We start from the raw sequence: 22,502 nt of genomic DNA on the forward strand, positions 1-22,502 counted from the left end.
GGAGCCAGTGTGCACACAGAGAGGGGACCCTGAGATCCCTCAGATGTTTAAGGATGGGGACATAATGTTGGGGGGAATCTTCTCTTTCCACAGCAGCTGGAAGAACAGACAGGATTCCTACATGGACAAACCACTGCCACTGCAATGCACCAGGTAACAGTATACCATATCAATATTTTGCTTCAAATTTCTGAAAGGGTATAACATTTAATATTTAAATGAAGATATACTCCTGTTGTGTGTGATTTTATCATCAAACATTTCCATGTACTGTGCCACTCTTTCTACTGCATGGAATTTTTTTAACTAATTATTAACTGTTTGCATCAAGCTTGGATTTCAGAGGGTTCCAGTTTGCCTAGGCTATGCTATTTGCTGTAGAGGAGATTAATAACAGCACGGACCTATTGCCTGGCATCTCTCTGGGCTATAGGATCTATGATTCCTGTGGCTCAATTGCCAAAAGTGTGAGGGTTGCATTGGCCTTTGCAAATGGTAATGAAGTTGTATCACAACCCTCTGAAGTACCATGTACAAGACCTGCCCAAGTGCAGGCCATTATGGGAGAACCTTCTTCCTCTCCTTGCATGGCTATGGCTACAGCCATCGGACCCTTTCATATTCCAATGGTGGGTATTGTTTGATATTATTAATATTCAACTATTGCAACTATGTATAGCAAAAGGGATTGTAGTTGGCTGTATAACTACTTTATATCCTGAATCTTTACCTTGGGATGTAACTTGTTTTTTTCTTTTAGATCAGCCACTTTGCTACTTGTGCCTGTCTCAGTGATAAATCCAAGTACCCATCCTTCCTCAGAACAATACCCAGTGACTACTACCAGAGCAGAGGCCTGGCACAGCTGGTTAAGCATTGTGGTTGGACTTGGGTTGGAGCTATTAGAACAAATGATGATTATGGAAACAACGGTATGGCCACATTCACAGAAACGGCCCAGCAGCTTGGCATCTGTCTTGAGTACTCTGTGTCCTTCTTTAGAACCGATCCACCAGACAAAATACAAAAGATAATTGACATTATCAAGGCTTCCACTTCCAAGGTGATCATTGCTTTCCTCTCCGGCATGGATTTGGATGTGATACTACATGAATTTTCTCACCACAACTTGACTGGGTACCAGTGGGTAGGCTCTGAGGGCTGGATCTTTGATTCACAAATTGCAGCCGTGGATAAGCATCACATTCTAGACGGTGCTATAGGTCTGTCCATCCCCGAAGCACATGTCAGTGGCATGAGGGAGTTCATGTTGGATGTGAGGCCGCTCAATGTATCTAGTAATGAAATGTTTACAACGTTTTATGAGACATTATTTAGTTGTAAGTTCAAGCAGTCAGAGTCTTCATCAAGAAATCAGAAAGAATGTACTGGACGTGAAGATTTGACTGTAGTACAAAACATCTTCACCGATATGTCTCTGATGCCTATCTTTAACAATGTATATAAAGGAGTGTATGCTGCGGCCCATGCACTTCATGTTATCCTCAGCTGTAACAAAACATGTAACACCAAGGTGCAGCTAGATCCATTTACGGTGAGTTGAACACCAATGTTACTGAAGTTTTTACATCAAATCACATCAACAAGGAACATGTTTATGACATTTTAACTTTTGCTGTCTATCATGCTGTTAAAACACTTGGACTACAACTCATTCTTCAAATTATGTTCTGCATTGACGGATATTTGTTTTTAGATTTTACAGCACATAAGAACTATTCAGTTTAAAACAAAGGAAGGAGAAGAGGTTTACTTCAATGAAAATGGAGACCCAGCAGCAAAGTATGAAATTATAAATTGGAAGCCAAGAGAAAATGACATTGTGGACTTTGTCACAGTTGGCCTTTATGATGCATCTTTACCTGCAAACAAACAGCTAAATCTGCAAAATGTGTCTATAACTTGGACACAGAACTCCCAACAGGTAAAATACTCTAAGATCACTGTCGTTGCTAATTACAGTCATTTTTTTGATTATAAATATGAAATTGACACTGTTAGTCATGCACGTCATAATGTATGTTTTTTGTGCATAAACATTTTAAATAGAAATATGCAAAGGCAACACCTTATTTAAGGTGAATGCCCATCTTTTTTCTTCTCATAGTCGATTTGATCCCACAGGTGCCTGTGTCAGTTTGCAGTGAAAAATGTCTTCCAGGAACTCGCAAGGTTCTTCAAAAAGGAATGCCTGTCTGCTGCTATGACTGTATAAGATGTGCAGAGGGACACATCAGCAACATTACAGGTGTAGTTACATGAATGCAAGACAAAACATGTATTGTTCATTTTAAGAAATTGCAGTGGATTTTTTATGTGATTTCAAAAACATGCAGTCCTTTAAGAAGAAAAAAACAAAGTATTGTTACATAATTGCAAATGATACATATACAGATACTTTGACACAAGTCTGAAGTCAGCTATATAAATATATGCAAAAGTCTTCCTAAGGATTAATGCATTATGTTAAAGCACCAATGTAAAATAAATGTTTCTACTTCAAGTCTAACTAAAATAAATCATTTCATTATTTATAGAAATTCATAGAAATCCCTGGGAAGAACTTGTGCTTGTACAAATAAGCAAAACATTGTATATACTTATTATGTGCTGTACTGTCTTGTATGCTTAGAAAAGATGCAACGTAGGGACAAATACAAAATTAAAACATAATTATACATAATGTTTACCACATTTTTTTTTCAGATTCTGTCACCTGTGTGCGGTGTCACCCTGAGTTCTGGTCAAATGAAAGAAGAGATGCCTGTGTAAAGAAGGAGGCAGAGTTTCTGTCATATGAAGAGATTATGGGAGCGCTGCTCACTGCAGCATCCTTATTTGGAACATGCATCACAGCTGTTGTGGCATTCATTTTCTTCAGATACAGGAAAACTCCAATTGTCAGGGCTAACAACTCTGAGCTGAGCTTCCTGCTGCTCTTCTCCTTGACTCTGTGTTTCCTGTGTTCTCTGACCTTCATCGGTCGGCCCTCTGAGTGGTCCTGCATGCTACGACACACAGCATTCGGCATCACCTTTGTCCTCTGTATCTCTTGTGTTCTGGGGAAAACTATCGTGGTGCTAATGGCCTTCAGGGCTACACTTCCAGGCAGTAATATGATGAAGTGGTTTGGGCCTGCCCAGCAGAGACTAACTGTTCTGGGTTTCACTCTAATACAAGTAATGATATGTATCCTCTGGTTAACAATTTCTCCTCCTTTTCCTTTTAAGAATCTTAAAGACTTCAAAGACAAAATAATCTTAGAGTGTGCTTTGGGCTCAGCTTTGGGCTTTTGGTCTGTACTTGGGTACATAGGACTACTGGCCATTTTATGTTTCATTCTTGCTTTTCTGGCTCGGAAACTGCCTGATAACTTTAATGAAGCCAAGTTTATAACCTTTAGCATGCTGATATTCTGCGCTGTATGGATCACTTTCATCCCAGCGTATGTAAGCTCTCCTGGAAAGTTTAGTGTTGCTGTAGAGATATTTGCTATTCTGTCCTCCAGTTTTGGACTGCTCTTTTGTATTTTCATCCCAAAAGGTTATATCATCTTACTCAAACCAGAGAGGAATACAAAAAAATATATAATGGGAAAGGGAGCCCTAAAATAATTATGGAACCCTATAATTAGATTTGTTTATTTTAGTGTCTCCAACTGTGAGTTATTTTACTGTGTAACGTAGCATATTGAGATGACTCCTTTTAATAGAATACAAGTTTCAACCAATATGTATATATGCAAATAAAAAAAGAATACAATTATATGCAGACCCAAAATACCAATCTCCTATGTGATTTCAGATTAATTGCCAGAAATTGTGATTCAAATAATAAAATCAACATTGTCTCGCATAAAACATTTGACTAAACTTAAATTGAATCTCGTCTCCTGAGACTTCTTTTCAAGCAGGAAAAAGCCCTTCTTGTTATTAATGGTGTATAAAGGGGTGTCATGAGCTCTCAAGCAGATTGGCGTGACCTGAAGAGCACAGCCATGTCCTTACTGAGGCCGCTCCTTTTGGTTCTGCTAATGGGGAAGGGGGACTCTGTTTTACCGACTGCAAGACTCAGCACAACCGCCTGAACTGTTCCAAGATGGTGACCTTGTTATTGGAGGCATTTTTTCATTCCGCACAACGCAGGATCTTTCACAACACCCTAGCTTCAATTTTTGAGAATTCAAATTTTCTCAAGCATTGATTTTTGCTATCAATGAGATCAACAAAAATCCTGACATGCTCCCTAATGTTAAACTTGGCTACAATATCTATAATAACTGTGGAACTATGGACATACTGAGAGCTGCACTGGCACTGGTGTCTATTTTACTGCAGATCAACCTCAGGCTATTTCCACTCGAAGCGCTTTAACCTGTTTAGCCCTGAGCCTGTTTTTCAGGTCTCAGGCTCGAAAATGACATTCCCAGAACAAATGACCATATCTTCCGTTCTAAAAGGGATACATTAATAATCTTTTTTCTCAAAGTAATGATAAACCTGTGAATTGGATGTAGAAAAGTCAGAATCAATATAGATATTTTTTTATTTTAACACCGCCAGAGGTCGCTGTATACCTAAAACCGCCAACGGGTAAAATGTACCTGCCAATGATTTCCAAGTTACAATGTACCATACAGAACAGTGAGTTTTGATCGCACAGGGATGAAATTTATACCAATATAATCTGTGGACTCTCAGCTTTTCATATGATATAGTTTCTGCAGATAGCATGAAGTATAAAATATCGCTACAGTGCTGATTTAAATGCTTGGTGTTAGACTTGTGTTTTGTTTAGGTACAAATCTCTCTATCTCTCTCTCTATCTATCTATAACTATATATCTATCTATCTATCTATCTATCTATCTATCTATCTATCTATCTATCTATCTATCTATCTATCTATCTATCTATCTATCTATATATCTCTCTCAATCTATCTCTCTATCTATAGGAACAGCAGTAGACAAAAGGCGTTGCTATAGCAACACGTCATGTTTACGCGCAAAATCAATAGCGCGAGGATCGCTGCATTTTCTATGGGGTAAATATTACCCGCTCTCGCTAATAAACGCTTGATGTTAGACTTGTGTTTCGTAAAGGTAACAATGCTTCATATAGTCTGATAGCCTTCTACTCATAAAAAAACAACAACATGACAATAATATAATATAATCATGTATTTTTTATATAATTGAACAGCAGATAACACAGAACGTATACAAATAACAAAAAACATCAGAGAAGAAGAACAATAAGAACACAACGCTTCACAAACACTCAAACACAATTGTTGCAAACACTGAGCACCTTGGCTGTGCATTTGCCACACACAGCATCCCCACACTTGACACATTTGCAGAACGTTTTATTTTGCATGCAGTGCGCCTTCACCATGCAGGTCATTCTCCTGCGCTCTTCTGCACCGCTGAAGGGCAGGTCCGCAAGTGGTGGCGCTTTTGATGCCATCCACTCAGCGCGCAGCTCGTGTGCCAGATGGAGCATGAAGTCCCTTCTCGGGATGTTCTCCTGGCTCATGCAGCTCCGGTACAGCACCCAGGCATTGATGGCAGCGAGATCCAGCACATTGTAAAACACAGCAACGGCCCATCTACGCGTGCCACCTGAGAGAAACAGAGGATTTAGTAAAAATGATTGACCAATGCAGTTTTTTGTATAGGCCTACATAATAATAATAATAACAATAATAGCCTACCTTTCACAGAATATTGGCGAGCCATTTGGTCGAGCACGTCAACCCCCACTTTTGAGTGGTTATAGTATTCTATAGTCTCTGGCTTTTTCTTTCTTTCTGTGGAGATGGCCACATGCTGGTGTTGCGTGCTCAGTGTTGTCACGTTTCTCCTCGGCTTACACTGGTAGACAGAGAGCACCACTTTGTCGCTCTTCAGCACCTTGGTGCTGAACAGCTCAGATCTCCCTTGCACAGAGGGTGGGAGCTCCCGCTTGTTGCGCTTGATGGTTCCCACTAGGCTGGTGTTTTTGGCGAGAAGCGCTTTGGCGAGAGGGAGGGAGGTAAAGAAATTGTCTGTTGTTATATTTCTTCCCTTACCAACAAAGGGCTCCACCAGCCTCAGCACCACATTCTCTCCTAGCCGTTGTGTTGCTGGCCTGCTGGCATATTGTCCCAGGTAAGGGAAGCCATTCAGCATGTATTTGCTGTCAACGTCAGCTGCCAGCCAAAACTTGATGCCAAATTTGTCCGACTTGTTGGGCATGTACTGTGTGAATGGACATCTTGATTTGGTCGGGAATAGCTGTTCATCCACAGTGATGTCAGACCCTGGCCTGTAGGACGCGATTGAATTGTCGACAAAACAATCCCACACCTTCCTCACGTGCATGAACTTGTCGGTGGTCAACCGGCACCGGCGGCTCTCCTTTTTATCAAAGCGCAGGTAGCGCATGATATCCCGAAACCTGGTCCTCGACAGTGTTGCGTTGCCCCACTGCTCGGACCAGAAACTCTCCATCTCAATGTTCTTCCCACAATATGCACCTCTCACATAGAGAAGCGCAATGAAGGCCTTCAGCTCCATAATACAGACATCCCAGGTGGCTCTGTCTCTCCGCGTAACATTACATTATCACACAGACACATAAAGGCTGTGAGTTTGTCAGTAATGCTGTGACGTGCGTGTAGTGTGGGGCCAGCAGACTCCGTGAGGATGTTCTGTATCTGCCGTATCCCTGTGCCTCCGCAAGGCTCCATGACCGTCCACACTGTGCCATCTTTCCCGATCTCTTGGGCTGGTGACAGCACACACTAAATAGGAGAGAGGAAAACACTACTTTAGACTAAAGTATATTTCATAAATGTTTATTTGATAATATTACAGCCTCGAAAGGAAATGAAAGGATAATTTGTAAAAAGAAAAGGCATTATCTATATGCCTTGATATCTTATAGGCCTACGATTTGTAGAAGAGTAGGCTATAGTCTTATTTTGTAGTATTAGTCTCCCATGAAGAGCAGGTAAACATATACAGTACACGTTATCTGCAGTGTTGAGTGTGTGTCAGGGGCAGACTGGGACTAAAAATCAGCCCGGGACTCTCGACTTCGGTACCGCTAGTAAATTCCGCGGAGGCTCAGTATCGCTGTCAGATGACCCATCAGAGGCAGAACAAACCCAGGACACATCACTCAGTCCTGATACTTCCCCACCATCAGACTCCGCTTCGCTCAGACGGTTTAGCAACGCTAATGCCTCCTGTACGTTCATGAGTCTCTTTCTTTTGTCCATTTCGGAAATATGACCGGCTCTATCTATCTATCTATCTATCTATCTATCTATCTATCTATCTATCTATCTATCTATCTATCTATCTATTTAATGTGTCTCTTCCCACATTAAAAATAAAAAAAATAAAAAAATATATATTTAAAAAATATATATTTTATTTTTAATAAACAAGGTAAATATTATATAATTGGTATCAGTAAAATGTATAATCTACAATAAAATCTCGTTTACAATTGTGTTACGATGTCTAAAGTTACTGATAAGTAACATGTTTCCTGCCTGGCCTTGCCCGTGTATCATTACTCCCTCTCGTCTGGGCGCTATGCACAGCGCCCAGACGAGAGTGCAGCAAGTGCAGCAGAAGCCAACTGTTGCTATCTTTAAACTATGCCGCCGAAACATAATTTCAGCCAATCAGCTTCGTCAAATCTGATAGTCACAGGGCTCCTACGTGAGCGCCCGGTGCAGTCTGTGAGTTGTTTGGACTCGTATCCAAGGAGACAAAACAGGAAGCTGTCATACACTCTGGAAGCTACCATTAGCAGCTAATGAAAACTCCATTTTTGACATAAAAATGGAATTATGGATCATCAATCATTTTTCAAAGTGACGGACACATTGGATTAACCTTCAGCTGCGTTTTTCTCGTTTTTGATCAGAATTGTTATTCTGCAAAAGGTGAGCATATCTCCATGTTTTGCTACCTAAAGCTACATTGTGTGATCTCTGTATTTGCTTCCCCTGTCGCGAGTTCTGATCGCTCAGTGATGATACTTATATTTCTAGAATTTGTGGAATCTCAGCTTGTAAACTTGTTTGTGCATATCCGATAAGTATATCGATTGATTTATACCTAGAGTCCGTTAGCATTTTTTCGCTCAGGGCTAATTTAGACGCTTCTTGTGAGACTTGTGTTTTGTTTCGGTAAACATGGTTCATATCATCAGTTAGATGCGTTTCCTCTGAGTAGTGTTGGAGCAGAACACCTATTGTGGTGGCTGATAGCCACCCCCTCTGCTACGCGCCGTTCGTTTGATGAGGCTGAAATCTCTATTAAAATAAAGAAAGGAATTGAAAACACCGGAATCAAAAGTTATAACAATTATCTGAGTTTACTTCTGGTAGGAAACCAAACACATATACAAGTTATACAGAGTACTCCGGACTTCAGGTCTGTGATGCGATGCGGACACAGATGTCGGGACCAGCCACTCACATACAAGTTATACAGAGTACTCCGGTCTTCAGGTTTGTGATGCGATGCGGACACAGATGTCGGGACCTGCCACTCACCAAACCAAAAAGCATTTTTACATACAAAAACATCAGTATTCATATCCTTATTTTGGGGCGGAGATGTGTTGACTTTCCCCTTCCCCTTTTACTCCCAAGCGAATCAGAGAGTCCGTGAGGAGGAGCTGTGTGAGCTGCTCACATCCCCCAGGTGTCCTTACTGGCTGGATTCACTTCTGGTCGGGTTCAATAGTTCTCACCAGAACGTGAAATTCCAAAGTTTCACAAGGTCAAAAGTAGGGATGGGTATCGTTAAGGTTTTAACGGTACTACTACTTTTATCGATACCGCTTATCGGTCCGGTCTTTTAACGGTACTCTTATCGGTTCTTTTGGAGAGAAAAATGAGGTAAACTAACTATATGTTGTATGTCAGGGACTACGGATGGAAATTAGCTCAAAGCTAAAATCCGGCATATTTACACTTGAAGCATTATTTGTCTAAAGTGTTCATTAATGTGCATTGTCCCTATTCAAATAAACAATTAAATGAAAATTAACAAATTGTGAACAAAACTAACATTGCTTTTTATTTAAATGAAATACATAATATTTCACATCAACAGAAACAACAACGTTTTAACAAATCATATTAAATAATCTGATGACAGAACTGTGAACAGAATGGCTGAAACTTTAACAAACTAAAAAACTCAGTTCCCTCTAATCATTAACCCATGTTTGAATCATTGAGTTAGCTCCGTGTGTTGCTGCTAGCATACATAATATACCTGACGTGGAAACGTTACTCGTGGATGGGGCTACAGAGCTACTAGAGAGACAGTCGAACCCGGTGCATTTCTCCGTCTGAACGTGGTGCACTTTTGCAAGATGTTTAGACAAATTGCTCGTGTTACCGCCCTGACATTCTAAACTCTTATTGCACTTTAGGCAACGAGCGAGACGGGTAAAGTTTAACCACACCTCGGAGCGCGTTCTCTCTGCCATCTCCTCCGTGTGTGTGTGTTGCTGCATGTAGCAGCTGCGTGTGTGTAAACTGCCCCGCCCCCTCGCACACAGGCGGGGGAGAGAGATCTCTCGTCTGGATTGGAGAGATCGAAAATACAAAAAATGACGCATTTTGCAGTCTTTTTGCGTATTAGAAACGGAGTTGGCGACACTAAAACTGCAATATAATGTTTGTGTAGCAATAATACACATGACATATTTTTTAGATGTCTCCAGTACCGATAAAAAGACCGATAACGTCGGAGCTTAACGGTACCACGGTCTTTAATAATTCAGCCCCGGGGCCCGTTTAATACCGGGGCTCGGTACCCATCCCTAGTCAAAAGTCAACCTTTATCTCCGTCCCGATCTTAACTCCATTCCTTTCCCATGGGAGTTTTTCACATAAACTATTCCCTCTCCGACATTTAAACCTTTGTCCAGATATTTAATGATGTCTTTAACGACCTTAAAAACAACATCTGGTGTAGAGGAGAGAACTATGTGTGTGTGTGACACAGGATCCCTGGGTCAGTGAGTTGTAAGAGAGAATATCATTTCTATATATGTGATTACCCAAAACCGTTGTGATTACTTAAAACAGTTCAAACAATACATGTTCACTAAAATACAATTCAAAATAATACATGTTTACTTCAATTGGTGTAGAATCATATATTTTTACTTCAGTAGGACACATGAATAGTTTATTACATTTTAAGAAGCCCTGAGACACAGTTTCGTGAGAAAAAAAATGGGGGAAAAAAGCCCCTTAACAGGTTAAATGGGAATTAAATCAGTGTTCCCAAAGCCCCGGTGTTCTGCAGTTTGTGTGGGCATACTGTACTGTTGCACAGTTTATGCTGTAGAAACTATGTCCAGGACAAGGTGTTTGGAAGTTTTGGAAGATTCATAGCTCTAACCACACTGAAGTTATGGAGGTATTGATCAGTCTTCTCATATTTTTAAGCCTCAAATTGTCCTTCCCCCCCTCTAACATCACCAGAAGTCATAATTTAAGGGGTCTTTTCTCAAAAAAAATTACCGGGGGAGCATCCCCCAGGACCCCGCTAGTATTGTTTGATCACCATTTCCACAGCCCCACCTAAAATATTTTCCACCAGCCGCCACTGTTATCTATCTATCTATCTATCTATCTATCTATCTATCTATCTATCTATCGATCTATCTATATCTCTCTATTGCTCTATCTCTCTATCTCTCTATCAATATATCTATCTATCTCTCTCTCAATCTCTCTCAGCAGTAGACAAAAGGCGTTGCCATAGCAACACGTCATGTTTATGTTTTACGCGTGAAATAAATAGCGCGAGGATCGCTGCATTTCTATGGGTAAATATTACCCGCTGGCGCTAATGGGTATAAATGGCATTTTTTTTGGCGATCTTTTCAATCTGACTTTATATTGACACATTTTAACAACAGAGGGTGCTACATAACACACTTTCAGGAAAAGTCACGGACTGGGAGACTTTAATATTTTATTGAAAAAAAGTTACATACAATCAAAAAACAGCTGCGGGTAAAATGTACCCGTTGGCGATTCTAGTGTTAACCTGTTAAGCCCGAGAGACCCCGGTACCGGGGCACTGCCGCAACATCTTGCAGGAAACAGTGTCTGAGGGCATGTTCATTTAATAAACTATGAATGTTTTATATCCATGTAACGGGAAGAAACTCATCTAACTGATCTTTTTTCTTTTTTTTTCAAAAGAAAACCCACAATGCTAACACTGAGCCTCTGAATTAGCAACGAGCGAAAAATGCTAACATATTACTGCACCGAAAATCACTCACAAAACCTTATTATTTATCTTTTCTCCACATCTATGACATCGATTCACATCGTGAGGTGACACAGAATCGAAGGGTACCCTCATTATCACTGAATAATATGAAATCGCTAAGTTATAAACAAAAACAGACATCAAAACAGGTGGCACTAGGTAGCTAAAAATGCTAACATGCTTACCTTGGCTCTGAAAGTGGTCTTCAATGTCATTAAAACGATAAAAACGCTGCTGAAGTTAATCCATAGGTTAATCCAATGTGTCTGTGTCCCTTTGAAATGATTTCTGATAATCCATGAGCAATGAGACTGATAATCCATGCTTTTCCGTTTCTAGATGTCAGAGCTAGAGTGTAGCTTCACTCTAATGCAAAATTACATGCGCAAAGCCCCCACCTTTTTGTTTCACAATGAGTGTGTTTGGGGGACTCCCCCTTCGATTCTATTTTCTCTAACGGTCAGAAAGAGGTGTCAACCATCAAAATCGACAAAGGGGGGCCAGAGATATGAAAAAAAAATGTTTCCACCCAAATCACCTCAGAGGTGGAGTGTTTTTGGCTAAACCTCTCTAAAAAGGTCAAATGTCACTTGTTTTGCATCAATCTTGATACAGGGTACTTATTATATATTGTACTTTGGATTCTTAAAGCTTTTAGTCTACCTTACCATCATCCAAGGGTAGTTTTCACTATAAGTAAAAAATAATTTTTGGACAGACACTATAATTTACAGTTTTTTACTATGTAAAATTTGAATTTTCTTTAAAATAAAAAACATCTATATTGATTCTGACTTTTCTACATCCAACTCACAGGTTTATTATTACTTTGAGAAAAAAGATTATTAATTTAACCCTTTTAGAAGGGAATATAGGGTTATTTGTTCTGGGAATGTCAATTTTGAGCCTGAGACCTGAAAAACAGGCTCAGGGCTTAACAGGTTAAAGAAAATTCAGATTGAACATAGTAAAAAACAGTAAATTATAGTGTCCGTCCAAAAATTATTTTTTTACTTATAGTGAAAACTACCCTTGGATGATGGTAAGGTAGACTAACAGCTTTAGGTATCCAAAGTACAACATATAATAAGTACCCTGTATCAAGATTGATGCAAAACAAGTGACATTTGACCTTTTTAGAGAGGTTTAGCAAAAAAAACTCCACCTCTGAGGTGATTTGGGTGGAAATGGGGGTTTTACCGTTTCTCTGGAACCCATTGGTCGATTTTGGTGATTGACATCTCTTTATGACCGTTAGAGCCAATAGAATCAAAGGGGAATCTCCCCCCTCACACACATGGTACAACAAAAAGGTGGTGGCTTCGTGCATATATGCTTATGTTTTTAAACCTTTGGAAGCAATTAAGTTAGATGTCAATCATTCCTAGATAAGACCATACTGTTAGGCTTTGACAGGAACTTCACAATGAGATACAAGTGAAAAATAAAAGTGATAGAACATTTACCAACGTTATAGTATTGGTAATGTTTCACAATGTGTGCCAGTCAGTGGCGAACCGTGTCTATCACAACTGGACCTTCTGCAGACACACACACACCCTCCGCCGCCGCCGCCGCGCCCCCCGCCGTTATAATGTCCGTCTTTTCACTGAATTGTCGTCTTGAAAAGGGTACTCACAACAATTCCGCAACAACATCATCTTCACCTGTTGCACTTGCCATTTCAACATTAAAAACAATAAAACGGCATATTAATTGCTTCGTGGCATTTATCTAGATCCTCTGACTCGAGCCAGTGAACTACCGGGCCTTCTAGAATACCCTGGAACCGAGGGAAACTCTGAAAGAATACGCCCATTGGCTACAAATCAATATATGATTGGTTGATCAAACTGTGAATCCAAAGGTACAGTACGCTCTCATTCAGTGCAACGGCCAGGGTATTCTATCAAGGATATAGAATACCTTGTTGAAGGATATTCTACCCAGAGACCGAGAAAAATATCTGATTGGTTGCTTTTTTTTTCTAACACAAAACCACTGAAATGCGTAGTGCATGGACCGAGAAGGACAAACAAATCAACGTAACACTGTAATATTACAGATCAACAACACAGATACGATTCTCATTTATTCATTTTACATACATTTTATTACATTTTATTGATGTATTGTCATACTGATATTCTGTAGAAACTGTGAAGTCCACTGAGACAAATGTAACATTTGTGATATTGGGCTATATAAATAAACATTGATTGATTGATTGATTATGTAATTAAATCGATTTTTTGTTTGTTTTATCTGAGTGTTCCAGGGTAGTCTCTGAATACCTTGAAGGCCCTGACGGTTCGCCACTGGTGCATGTTGATATCAAAGTTATTTCATTTAGAGGAATACAAAGTGTGCAACCCTCTGACCTTTGAATGTTCTTCCTATGTTTGAGGTGTAAGTGCATTAGCACATTAATAATGCTCTATTTGTTTAACTACTGAGAGTAGCAGTGCAGGAACTCTCAGGTAGGCTGACCGATGATTTGGAAGAGATGGTCATCTGATTTTAGGTGTCAATGAAGACTGATCTGGCTGGCTGTCAGAGTAGATGGCCTACTGATGATCTGGCTGTGCATCCGCAAAGATGGCATGGTGAATGCTTTCTTCTAGGAAGAAAGTCCTGCAAATGGCAAGGTGAGACATGTTGAGACATGGCCGAAGGACGTCAGGCTTACTGGTCAACAGGTCGACTGAAGGCTCACAGGGTTCAGAAAATACAAGATCAGTCAGAAAGGAGGTGGGCTAGCTTGCTCAGGGAAGGCAAGGCAGAAGGCATGATCCAAATGGCTACCGAGGCCATCGGCTTCCTCGACTGCACATTTCCTTAGATCAATGTTATGCTTTTTTATTTATGCATTTTATATCTAATCCTTAGGTAGATTTCTTAAAAAACAAAACTGTTTACTGAAGTTGAAGCTGCCAAACCTAAAACATACCATCCAGGCCCGCCCCTCCCTACACGCAGATCACGCAGACTGCGTGGGGCTTCATCTTGTGGAGGGGGCCTCATCTGATGCGCAAAAGGGGCGCAATTAAGCGCGCCACAGTTCCGCCGCTGCGAGGCTCCGGCGCTCGCAGTTCACGCGCGTGCTCCACTAGCACTAGCTGGCTTTAACTATAAAAGGCAACTTGGAAATAGGCCATGGATTTTGGGTTAGAGAAGTTTCAAGATATGATCTTTTGAGAAATAATTGAATAATAGTTGTTTTTTTAAATCGAGAGCAGACAAGTACCGGTAAGTTTGGTAACGCCAATAACCCTTTTCCTGTTTGGCGCCTCCTTCCTTTGCCCCCAAGTCCACAGAGATAAAACATCAATGTTCCATTATTCTTTCCCAAGTTTCTCCAAAATATATAAATACAAGTGCCCAATTTAAATTTACATTGGGGTTCATGTGATGCCACTGAATTGTTTTGGCTGACTCAAACAGTATGTCATCCACACAGAGGTGGCCGGAGCAGGGATGGGCACTCTTACATCTGTTGCTGGTGGCATCTTTCTCTCAGGCTGAGGAGCCAGTGTGCACACAGAGAGGGGACCCTGAGATCCCTCAGATGTTTAAGGATGGGGACATAATGTTGGGGGGAATCTTCTCTTTCCACAGCAGCTGGAAGAACAGACAAGATTCCTACATGGACAAACCACTGCCACTGCAATGCATCAGGTAACAGTATACCATATCAATATTTTGCTTCAAATTTCTGAAAGGGTATTACATTGAATATTTAAATGAAGATATACTCCTGTTGTGTGTGATTTTATCATCAAATACTTCCATGTACTGTGCCACTCTTTCTACTGCATGGAATTTTTTTAACTAATTATTATTAACTGTTTGCATCAAGCTTGGATTTCAGAGGGTTCCAGTTTGCCCAGGCTATGCTATTTGCCGTAGAGGAGATTAATAACAGCACGGACCTATTGCCTGGCATCTCTCTGGGCTATAGGATCTATGATTCCTGTGGCTCAATTGCCAAAAGTGTGAGGGTTGCATTGGCCTTTGCAAATGGTAATGAAGTTGTATCACAACCCTCTGAAGTACCATGTACAAGACCTGCCCAAGTGCAGGCCATTATGGGAGAACGTTCTTCCTCTCCTTGCATGGCTATGGCTACTGCCATCGGACCCTTTCATATTCCAATGGTGGGTATTGTTTGATATTATTAATATTCAACTATTACAACTATGTATAGCAAAACGGATTGTAGTTGGCTGTATAATTACTTTATATTCTGAATCTTTACCTTGGGATATAACTTGTTTTTTTCTTTTAGATCAGCCACTTTGCTACTTGTGCCTGTCTCAGTGATAAATCCAAGTACCCATCCTTCCTCAGAACAATACCCAGTGACTACTACCAGAGCAGAGCCCTGGCACAGCTGGTTAAGCATTGTGGTTGGACTTGGGTTGGAGCTATTAGAACAAATGATGATTATGGAAACAACGGTATGGCCACATTCACAGAAACAGCCCAGCAGCTTGGCATCTGTCTTGAGTACTCTGTGTCCTTCTTTAGAACCGATCCACCAGACAAAATACAAAAGATAATTGACATTATCAAGGCTTCCACTTCCAAGGTGATCATTGCTTTCCTCTCCGGCATGGATTTGGATGTGATACTACATGAATTTTCTCACCACAACTTGACTGGGTACCAGTGGGTAGGCTCTGAGGGCTGGATCTTTGATTCACAAATTGCAGCCGTGGATAAGCATCACATTCTAGACGGTGCTATAGGCCTGTCCATCCCCAAAGCACATGTCAGTGGCATGAGGGAGTTCATGTTGGATGTGAGGCCGCTCAATGTATCTAGTAATGAAATGTTTACAACGTTTTATGAGACATTATTTAGTTGTAAGTTCAAGCAGTCAGAGTCTTCATCAAGAAATCAGAAAGAATGTACTGGACGTGAAGATTTGACTGTAGTACAAAACATCTTCACCGATATGTCTCTGATGCCTATCTTTAACAATGTATATAAAGGAGTGTATGCTGCGGCCCACGCACTTCATTTTATCCTCAGCTGTAACAAAACATGTAACACCAAGGTGCAGCTAGATCCATTTACGGTGAGTTGAACACCAATGTTACTGAAGTTTTTACATCAAATCACATCAACAAGGAACATGTTTATGACATTTTAACTTTTGCTGTCTATCATGCTGTTAAAACACTTGGACTACAACACATTCTTCAAATTATGTTCTGCATTGACGGATATTTGTTTTTAGATTTTACAGCACATAAGAACTATTCAGTTTAAAACAAAGGAAGGAGAAGAGGTTTACTTCAATGAAAATGGAGACCCAGCAGCAAAGTATGAAATTATAAATTGGAAGCCAAGAGAAAATGACATTGTGGACTTTGTCACAGTTGGCCTTTATGATGCATCTTTACCTGCAAACAAACAGCTAAATCTGCAAAATGTGTCTATAACTTGGACACAGAACTCCCAACAGGTAAAATACTCTAAGATCACTGTCGTTGCTAATTACAGTCTTTTTTTTCATTATAAATATGAAATTGACACTGTTAGTCATGCACGTCATAATGTATGTTTTTTGTGCATAAACATTTTAAATAGAAATATGCAAAGGCAACACCTTATTCAAGGTGAATGCCCATCTTTTTTCTTCTCATAGTCGATTTGATCCCACAGGTGCCTGTGTCAGTTTGTAGTGAAAAATGTCTTCCAGGAACTCGCAAGGTTCTTCAAAAAGGAATGCCTGTCTGCTGCTATGACTGTATAAGATGTGCAGAGGGAGACATCAGCAACATTACAGGTGTAGTTACATGAATGCAAGACAAAACATTTATTGTTCATTTTAAGAAATTGCAGTGGATTTTTTATGTGATTTCGAAACCATGCAGTCCTTTAAGAAGAAAAAAACAAAGTATTGTTACATAATTGCAAATGATATATATACAGATACTTTGACACAAGTCTGAAGTCAGCTATATAAATATATGCAAAAGTCTTCCTAAGGATTAATGCATTATGTTAAAGCACCAATGTAAAATAAATGTTTCTACTTCAAGTCTAACTAAAATAAATCATTTCATTATTCATAGAAATTCATAGAAATCCCTGGGAAGAACTTGTGCTTGTACAAATAAGCAAAATATTGTATATACTTATTATGTGCTGTACTGTCTTGTATGCTTAGAAAAGATGCAACGTAGGGACAAATACAAAATTAAAACATAATTATACTTAATGTTTACCACATTTTTTTCTTCAGATTCTGTCACCTGTGTGCGGTGTCACCCTGAGTTCTGGTCAAATGAAAGAAGAGATGCCTGTGTAAAGAAGGAGGCAGAGTTTCTGTCATATGAAGAGATTATGGGAGCGCTGCTCACTGCAGCATCCTTATTTGGAACATGCATCACAGCTGTTGTGGCATTCATTTTCTTCAGATACAGGAAAACTCCAATTGTCAGGGCTAACAACTCTGAGCTGAGCTTCCTGCTGCTCTTCTCCTTGACTCTGTGTTTCCTGTGTTCTCTGACCTTCATCGGTCGGCCCTCAAATTTGTCCTGCATGCTGCGACACACAGCATTCGGCATCACCTTTGTCGTCTGTATCTCTTGTGTTCTGGGGAAAACTATAGTGGTGCTAATGGCCTTCAGGGCTACACTTCCAGGCAGTAATATGATGAAGTGGTTTGGGCCTGCCCAGCAGAGACTAACTGTTCTGGGTTTTACTCTAATACAAGTAATGATATGTATCCTCTGGTTAACAATTTCTCCTCCTTTTCCTTTTAAGAATCTTAAAGACTTCAAAGACAAAATACTCTTTGAGTGTGCTTTGGGCTCAGCTTTGGGCTTTTGGTCTGTACTTGGGTACATAGGACTACTGGCCATTTTATGTTTCATTCTTGCTTTTCTGGCTCGGAAACTGCCTGATAACTTTAATGAAGCCAAGTTTATAACCTTTAGCATGCTGATATTCTGCGCTGTATGGATCACTTTCATCCCAGCGTATGTAAGCTCTCCTGGAAAGTTTAGTGTTGCTGTAGAGATATTTGCTATTCTGTCCTCCAGTTTTGGACTGCTCTTTTGTATTTTCATCCCAAAATGTTATATCATCTTACTCAAACCAGAGAGGAATACAAAAAAATATATAATGGGAAAGGGAGCCCTAAAATAATTATGGAACCCTATAATTAGATTTGTTTATTTTAATGTGTTTCCAACTGTGAGTTATTTTACTGTGTAACGGAGCATATTGAGATGACTCCTTTTAATAGAATACAAGTTTCAACCAATATGTATATATGCAAATAAAAAAATAATACAATTATATGCAGACCCAAAATACCAATTTCCTATGTGATTTCAGATTAATTGCCAGAAATTGTTATTCAAATAATAAAATCAACATTGTCTCGCATAAAACATTTGACTAAACTATCTCGTCTCCTGAGACTTCTTTTCAAGCAGGAAAATGCCCTTCTTGTTATTGATAGTGTATAAAGGGGTGTCATGAGCTCGCAAGCAGATTTTACATAGTAAAAAACTGTAAATTATAGTGTCCGTCCAAAAATTCTTTTTTACTTATAGTGAAAACTACCCTTGGATGATGGGTTAGTAGACTAAAAGCTTTAGGAATCCAAAGTACAACATATATTAAGTACCCTGTATCAAGATTGATGCAAAACAAGTTAAATTTGACCTTTTTAGAGAGATTTAGCCAAAAAAACCCACATCTGAGGTGATTTGGGTGAAAATGTTTTTTTTTCCATATCTCTGGCCCCCCTTGGTCGATTTGGATGGTTGACACCTCTTTCTGACCGTTAGAGCCAATATAATCAAAGGGGGAGTCCCCCACACACACACGTTGTGAAGAGAAGAGGTGGGGGCTTCGCGCATGTAATTTAGCATCAGAGTGGACCTATCTCTAGCTCTGACATTTGGAAATGAAAAAGCAGTTTTATTGCTTAGGGATTATCAGAAATCATTTCAAAGAGGACACAGACACATTGGATTAACCTATGGATTAACTGCAGCATCGTTTTTTTATCGTTTTAATGCCATTGAAGACCAGTTTTGACCAAGGTAAGCCATGTTAGCGTTTCTAGCTACCTAGCTCCACATGTTCTGATGTACGCTTTCGTTTATAGCGTCGCAAATATTTATCACTGAGTGTTGAGGTTTTTTACACAGATTCTGTGTCTCCAGGAGATGCTAATCGATGGGTTGGCAGGGCATTTAGGATAAGTAATAAGGGAGTTATGAATGAGTTTAGGTGCCGTTTTAGGTTACATTTTTTCGCTCGTGGCTAATTCAGAGGCTGAGTGTTAGCATTGTGGGGGTTTTTTGGAAATTTTTTTTTAAAAGATCAGTTAGCTGAGTTTCTTCCCGTTACATGGATATAAAACATTCATAGTTTATTAAATATTAAGATTCCTTAGATGTTGTTTCCTGCAAATGACGCGTTTATCCGCCCGGTACCGGGGGGCGGTGCGTAACAGGTTAACCCTGCTGAAAAAACCAACATAGACCAGCTTAAGATGGTTGCTGGTTTTAGCTGGTTTTAGCTGGTTTTAGCTGGTGTTAGGCTGGTTTTAGCTGGTGTTAGGCTGGTGTTAGGCTGGTTTAGTTGGTTTACCAGGCTGGACAAGCTGGCCAGGCTGTTCTGGCTGGTTCAAGACCAGCCTGGTCAGCTAAACCAGCATAGACCAGCATGGATGTCATGCTGGTCTATGCTGGTTTTAGCTGGTAGTTAAGCTGGATGCTGGTGAAGCTGGTATTTATGCTGGTCTACCAGCAGTCTTGCTGGCTAAACTGAAACAGACACAGACAGACAGAGAGGGCGGGACACGGGGGGACGGCAGTGGTTGAAACAAAGCGGTATGTTTTGACTGGCACTAACGGCACTAACGGCACAACGGTTGAGGAGTGAAGATCAGTTGAGCGTTTCTGTGACTCCGCCCAGCGGCTGCTCTTCTGAGAGGCACCGCTCTGACAGCTCTGTCTACTGGGAAACGCGCTAAAAGTCCTTCTGGAGGTAAGCAACACTACACAATTTCACCAAGTCTGAGAGTAAAAGCTTTCTCGAAGGTTCGTTTTGCTTTCTTACAACGTTACGTTAATGTTAACGTAACCTTACGTTTGCTAGGAGGCTAGCTGTCTTAGCTAACAACAGTTAGCAGCTAACGTTTTCTGTAGTTTGTGTTTCCCCTGAAAAACGTGATGTAGTTATTTAAGGGTAAGTTAACTTAACGTTATCTTACAAGTTGAGAGAGTTACGTTTTGTTTAAAATCGTCAATGTAATGCCATTAGAGGTTTTGTGTTGAACATGAAGTTAGCTAACTGTAGCTCTCTACCAAAGGTTAGCATGTTAAGCTGTACTTTGTGTGGCAGCTCGCTTAATACAAAGAGGGTTTTTGTGCTTCATTGTAAACTTTTCTTACAAATGTGTGTTCATCTATCTGAAATTGTAGGGACAGTTTTTTTCTACTCAATGATACAGACCATTGTTGAGGAGATGCAAAACAAACTGTAAATGAGTTGGGTCTGACATATACTTTGAGTAATGTTACTTTGCTGCTAAAAAATGAAACATTATCAGAAGAGGATATCACCAAAGTGTGTGATTCTGTCGGGGGATTTGATCTGTTCTCTGCATGTCGTACAGGGCCTATGTACACACTGCTCTGGTATTAATTAAAAATATAATTGTAAAATGTAAGTCTCCCGCTCTTGTCATCGTTCAGGCTTTGCATTTGAACTCCTATGACTGGTTGCGGACTTGAAGGGAATAACTTCCTGGCCTTCCTAACATCCAGGAAAAAGGTGAGATTCTAATCCATTTCAATGCCAAAAGCAAGTTATTGTTTTTAACTTTTTTAATATGATTCTTTGGGGAATTTCAGTTTTATTGGACAGTAGAGATCTAATGGAAACAGTGGAGAGGGAGGAGAAAGGCCGAGCCGGATGGTTGCTGCTCCATGTGGAACGTGTTCTATCAGGTAAAGCACTTTGGTACCCAGTTATTTATGGTATTGAATTTGAATTTAGCCTTTGGAAGGTATTTTCCAACAGTGCATTGTAAAGACTGAAAAAACAGGCTCAGGTTAAAGCTTGACATGATTTGGTCTTTTACTTAAAGGTGGGGTAGGTAATTTTGGAGAAACCAGCTCGAGTGCGCTAGAATTTGAAAATACACAACCGGAAAAAATCTGCCACTTCCTTACAGAGCCCCTCCTCCAACACACACGAACGCGCACATGACCAATGAGGGCACGAGTTAAGTTTGTGCACAGATGGAAGGCTGACAGGCAGGTAGGCCATCCAGTTACTTTAGCCGGGCCGGCTAAAATGATTGGTCGTGCTTTTTACAGTACTACGGCTTCCACAGATGACATTTTTTATGGATTTTTTGTCAAAGCACTTAAGATATTCATTGCTATCGGGATGTTAAGAGCATTCCATGGAATATAACAAAAAGTGTATCTCGAGCCGGTTTCTCAAACTTACCTACCCCACCTTTAAGAGGATGTTTGTACTCCTGTCTTATTTTATTTCCTTATATTTCTTTCAGGTGTAACATCTACCAATGGTTGTACATAGACCTCCTCCACCTCTTTGCTGTCCTACTAGTCAACCCTCCTGATCAGAGCCTTTCCTAAATAGTGGTAAGTTGTTTTACAGTTCAGTGTACGTTAATTTAGCAACTTAATGCTTTACTGCTGTTCAATAAACCCTATATATATACATCCATCAGCAATCAATAAAACAAATCATCCAACACAAAATAGAAGAAATCTATTTATTTTTATACAACAGCATTGGGACTGCGCATTGATGTCATCAAGAGCCATTGAGTCTACCTTTTGTAGTCGGCCTCTCAGAATGTTTATCATTTCTTTGTCTCTTAACATTCCTATAATCATTTGTTTTTTTATTGTTGGTATTGTTTTGTTCTTTATTTTTGTTGGGAGAATCATTTTGCAATTGTGTAAGTGCTATATAAATAGTTATACTAATATAATTGTTGTTACCATCATTACTATTATTAAAAATGTTTTCTTTGTTTTCTTTATTCATCGCTGCAGAAAGGATCATGCCAGCCCACATCAAACACCTGATCAAGAACTTGTGAATCTTCAGGCAGAAAAGATGAAAACACCTGTTCAAAGTTCCAG

General features: G+C 39.9%; 2 protein-coding genes and 1 long non-coding RNA gene across 3 annotated transcripts; all 3 read left to right on the forward strand.

Annotated features, from left to right (window-relative positions):
• Positions 1 to 350: 350 nt before the first annotated feature.
• Positions 351 to 3,698, forward strand: LOC117470407 (extracellular calcium-sensing receptor-like). Its single transcript, XM_034115180.1, has 5 exons — positions 351 to 629; positions 761 to 1,555; positions 1,718 to 1,945; positions 2,146 to 2,269; positions 2,728 to 3,698. Exons 1-5 carry the CDS (start codon positions 366 to 368, stop codon positions 3,633 to 3,635), a joined length of 2,319 nt encoding a protein of 772 aa, XP_033971071.1. The 5' UTR covers positions 351 to 365; the 3' UTR covers positions 3,636 to 3,698.
• An 11,192-nt stretch (positions 3,699 to 14,890) lies between these two features.
• On the forward strand, positions 14,891 to 18,501 carry LOC117470384 (extracellular calcium-sensing receptor-like). Its single transcript, XM_034115146.1, has 6 exons — positions 14,891 to 15,015; positions 15,197 to 15,494; positions 15,626 to 16,420; positions 16,583 to 16,810; positions 17,011 to 17,134; positions 17,594 to 18,501. The coding sequence occupies exons 1-6, from the start codon at positions 14,906 to 14,908 to the stop codon at positions 18,499 to 18,501; spliced, it is 2,463 nt and encodes an 820-aa protein (XP_033971037.1). The 5' UTR covers positions 14,891 to 14,905.
• Positions 18,502 to 20,188: 1,687 nt separating this feature from the next.
• Positions 20,189 to 21,271, forward strand: LOC117470520. Its single transcript, XR_004554699.1, has 3 exons — positions 20,189 to 20,361; positions 21,072 to 21,150; positions 21,231 to 21,271. It is a non-coding gene; the product is annotated as an uncharacterized LOC117470520 (long non-coding RNA).
• The last annotated feature ends 1,231 nt before the right edge of the window (positions 21,272 to 22,502 follow it).

This window comes from Trematomus bernacchii, unplaced genomic scaffold, assembly GCF_902827165.1.
Source record: "Trematomus bernacchii unplaced genomic scaffold, fTreBer1.1, whole genome shotgun sequence".
NCBI lineage: Eukaryota > Metazoa > Chordata > Actinopteri > Perciformes > Nototheniidae > Trematomus > Trematomus bernacchii.

Bases quoted from the DNA above. Each gene is read 5' to 3' on its own strand.
- LOC117470407 (XM_034115180.1), top strand. From the start codon at position 366: ATGCTATTTGCTGTAGAGGAGATTAATAACAGCACGGACCTATTGCCT. The intron at 1,946-2,145 runs GTAAAATACTCT...TTGATCCCACAG, and splicing joins GGACACAGAACTCCCAACAG to GTGCCTGTGTCAGTTTGCAG. The intron at 2,270-2,727 runs GTGTAGTTACAT...TTTTTTTTTCAG, and splicing joins ACACATCAGCAACATTACAG to ATTCTGTCACCTGTGTGCGG.
- LOC117470384 (XM_034115146.1), top strand. From the start codon at position 14,906: ATGTTTAAGGATGGGGACATAATGTTGGGGGGAATCTTCTCTTTCCAC. The intron at 16,421-16,582 runs GTGAGTTGAACA...ATTTGTTTTTAG, and splicing joins TGCAGCTAGATCCATTTACG to ATTTTACAGCACATAAGAAC. The intron at 16,811-17,010 runs GTAAAATACTCT...TTGATCCCACAG, and splicing joins GGACACAGAACTCCCAACAG to GTGCCTGTGTCAGTTTGTAG.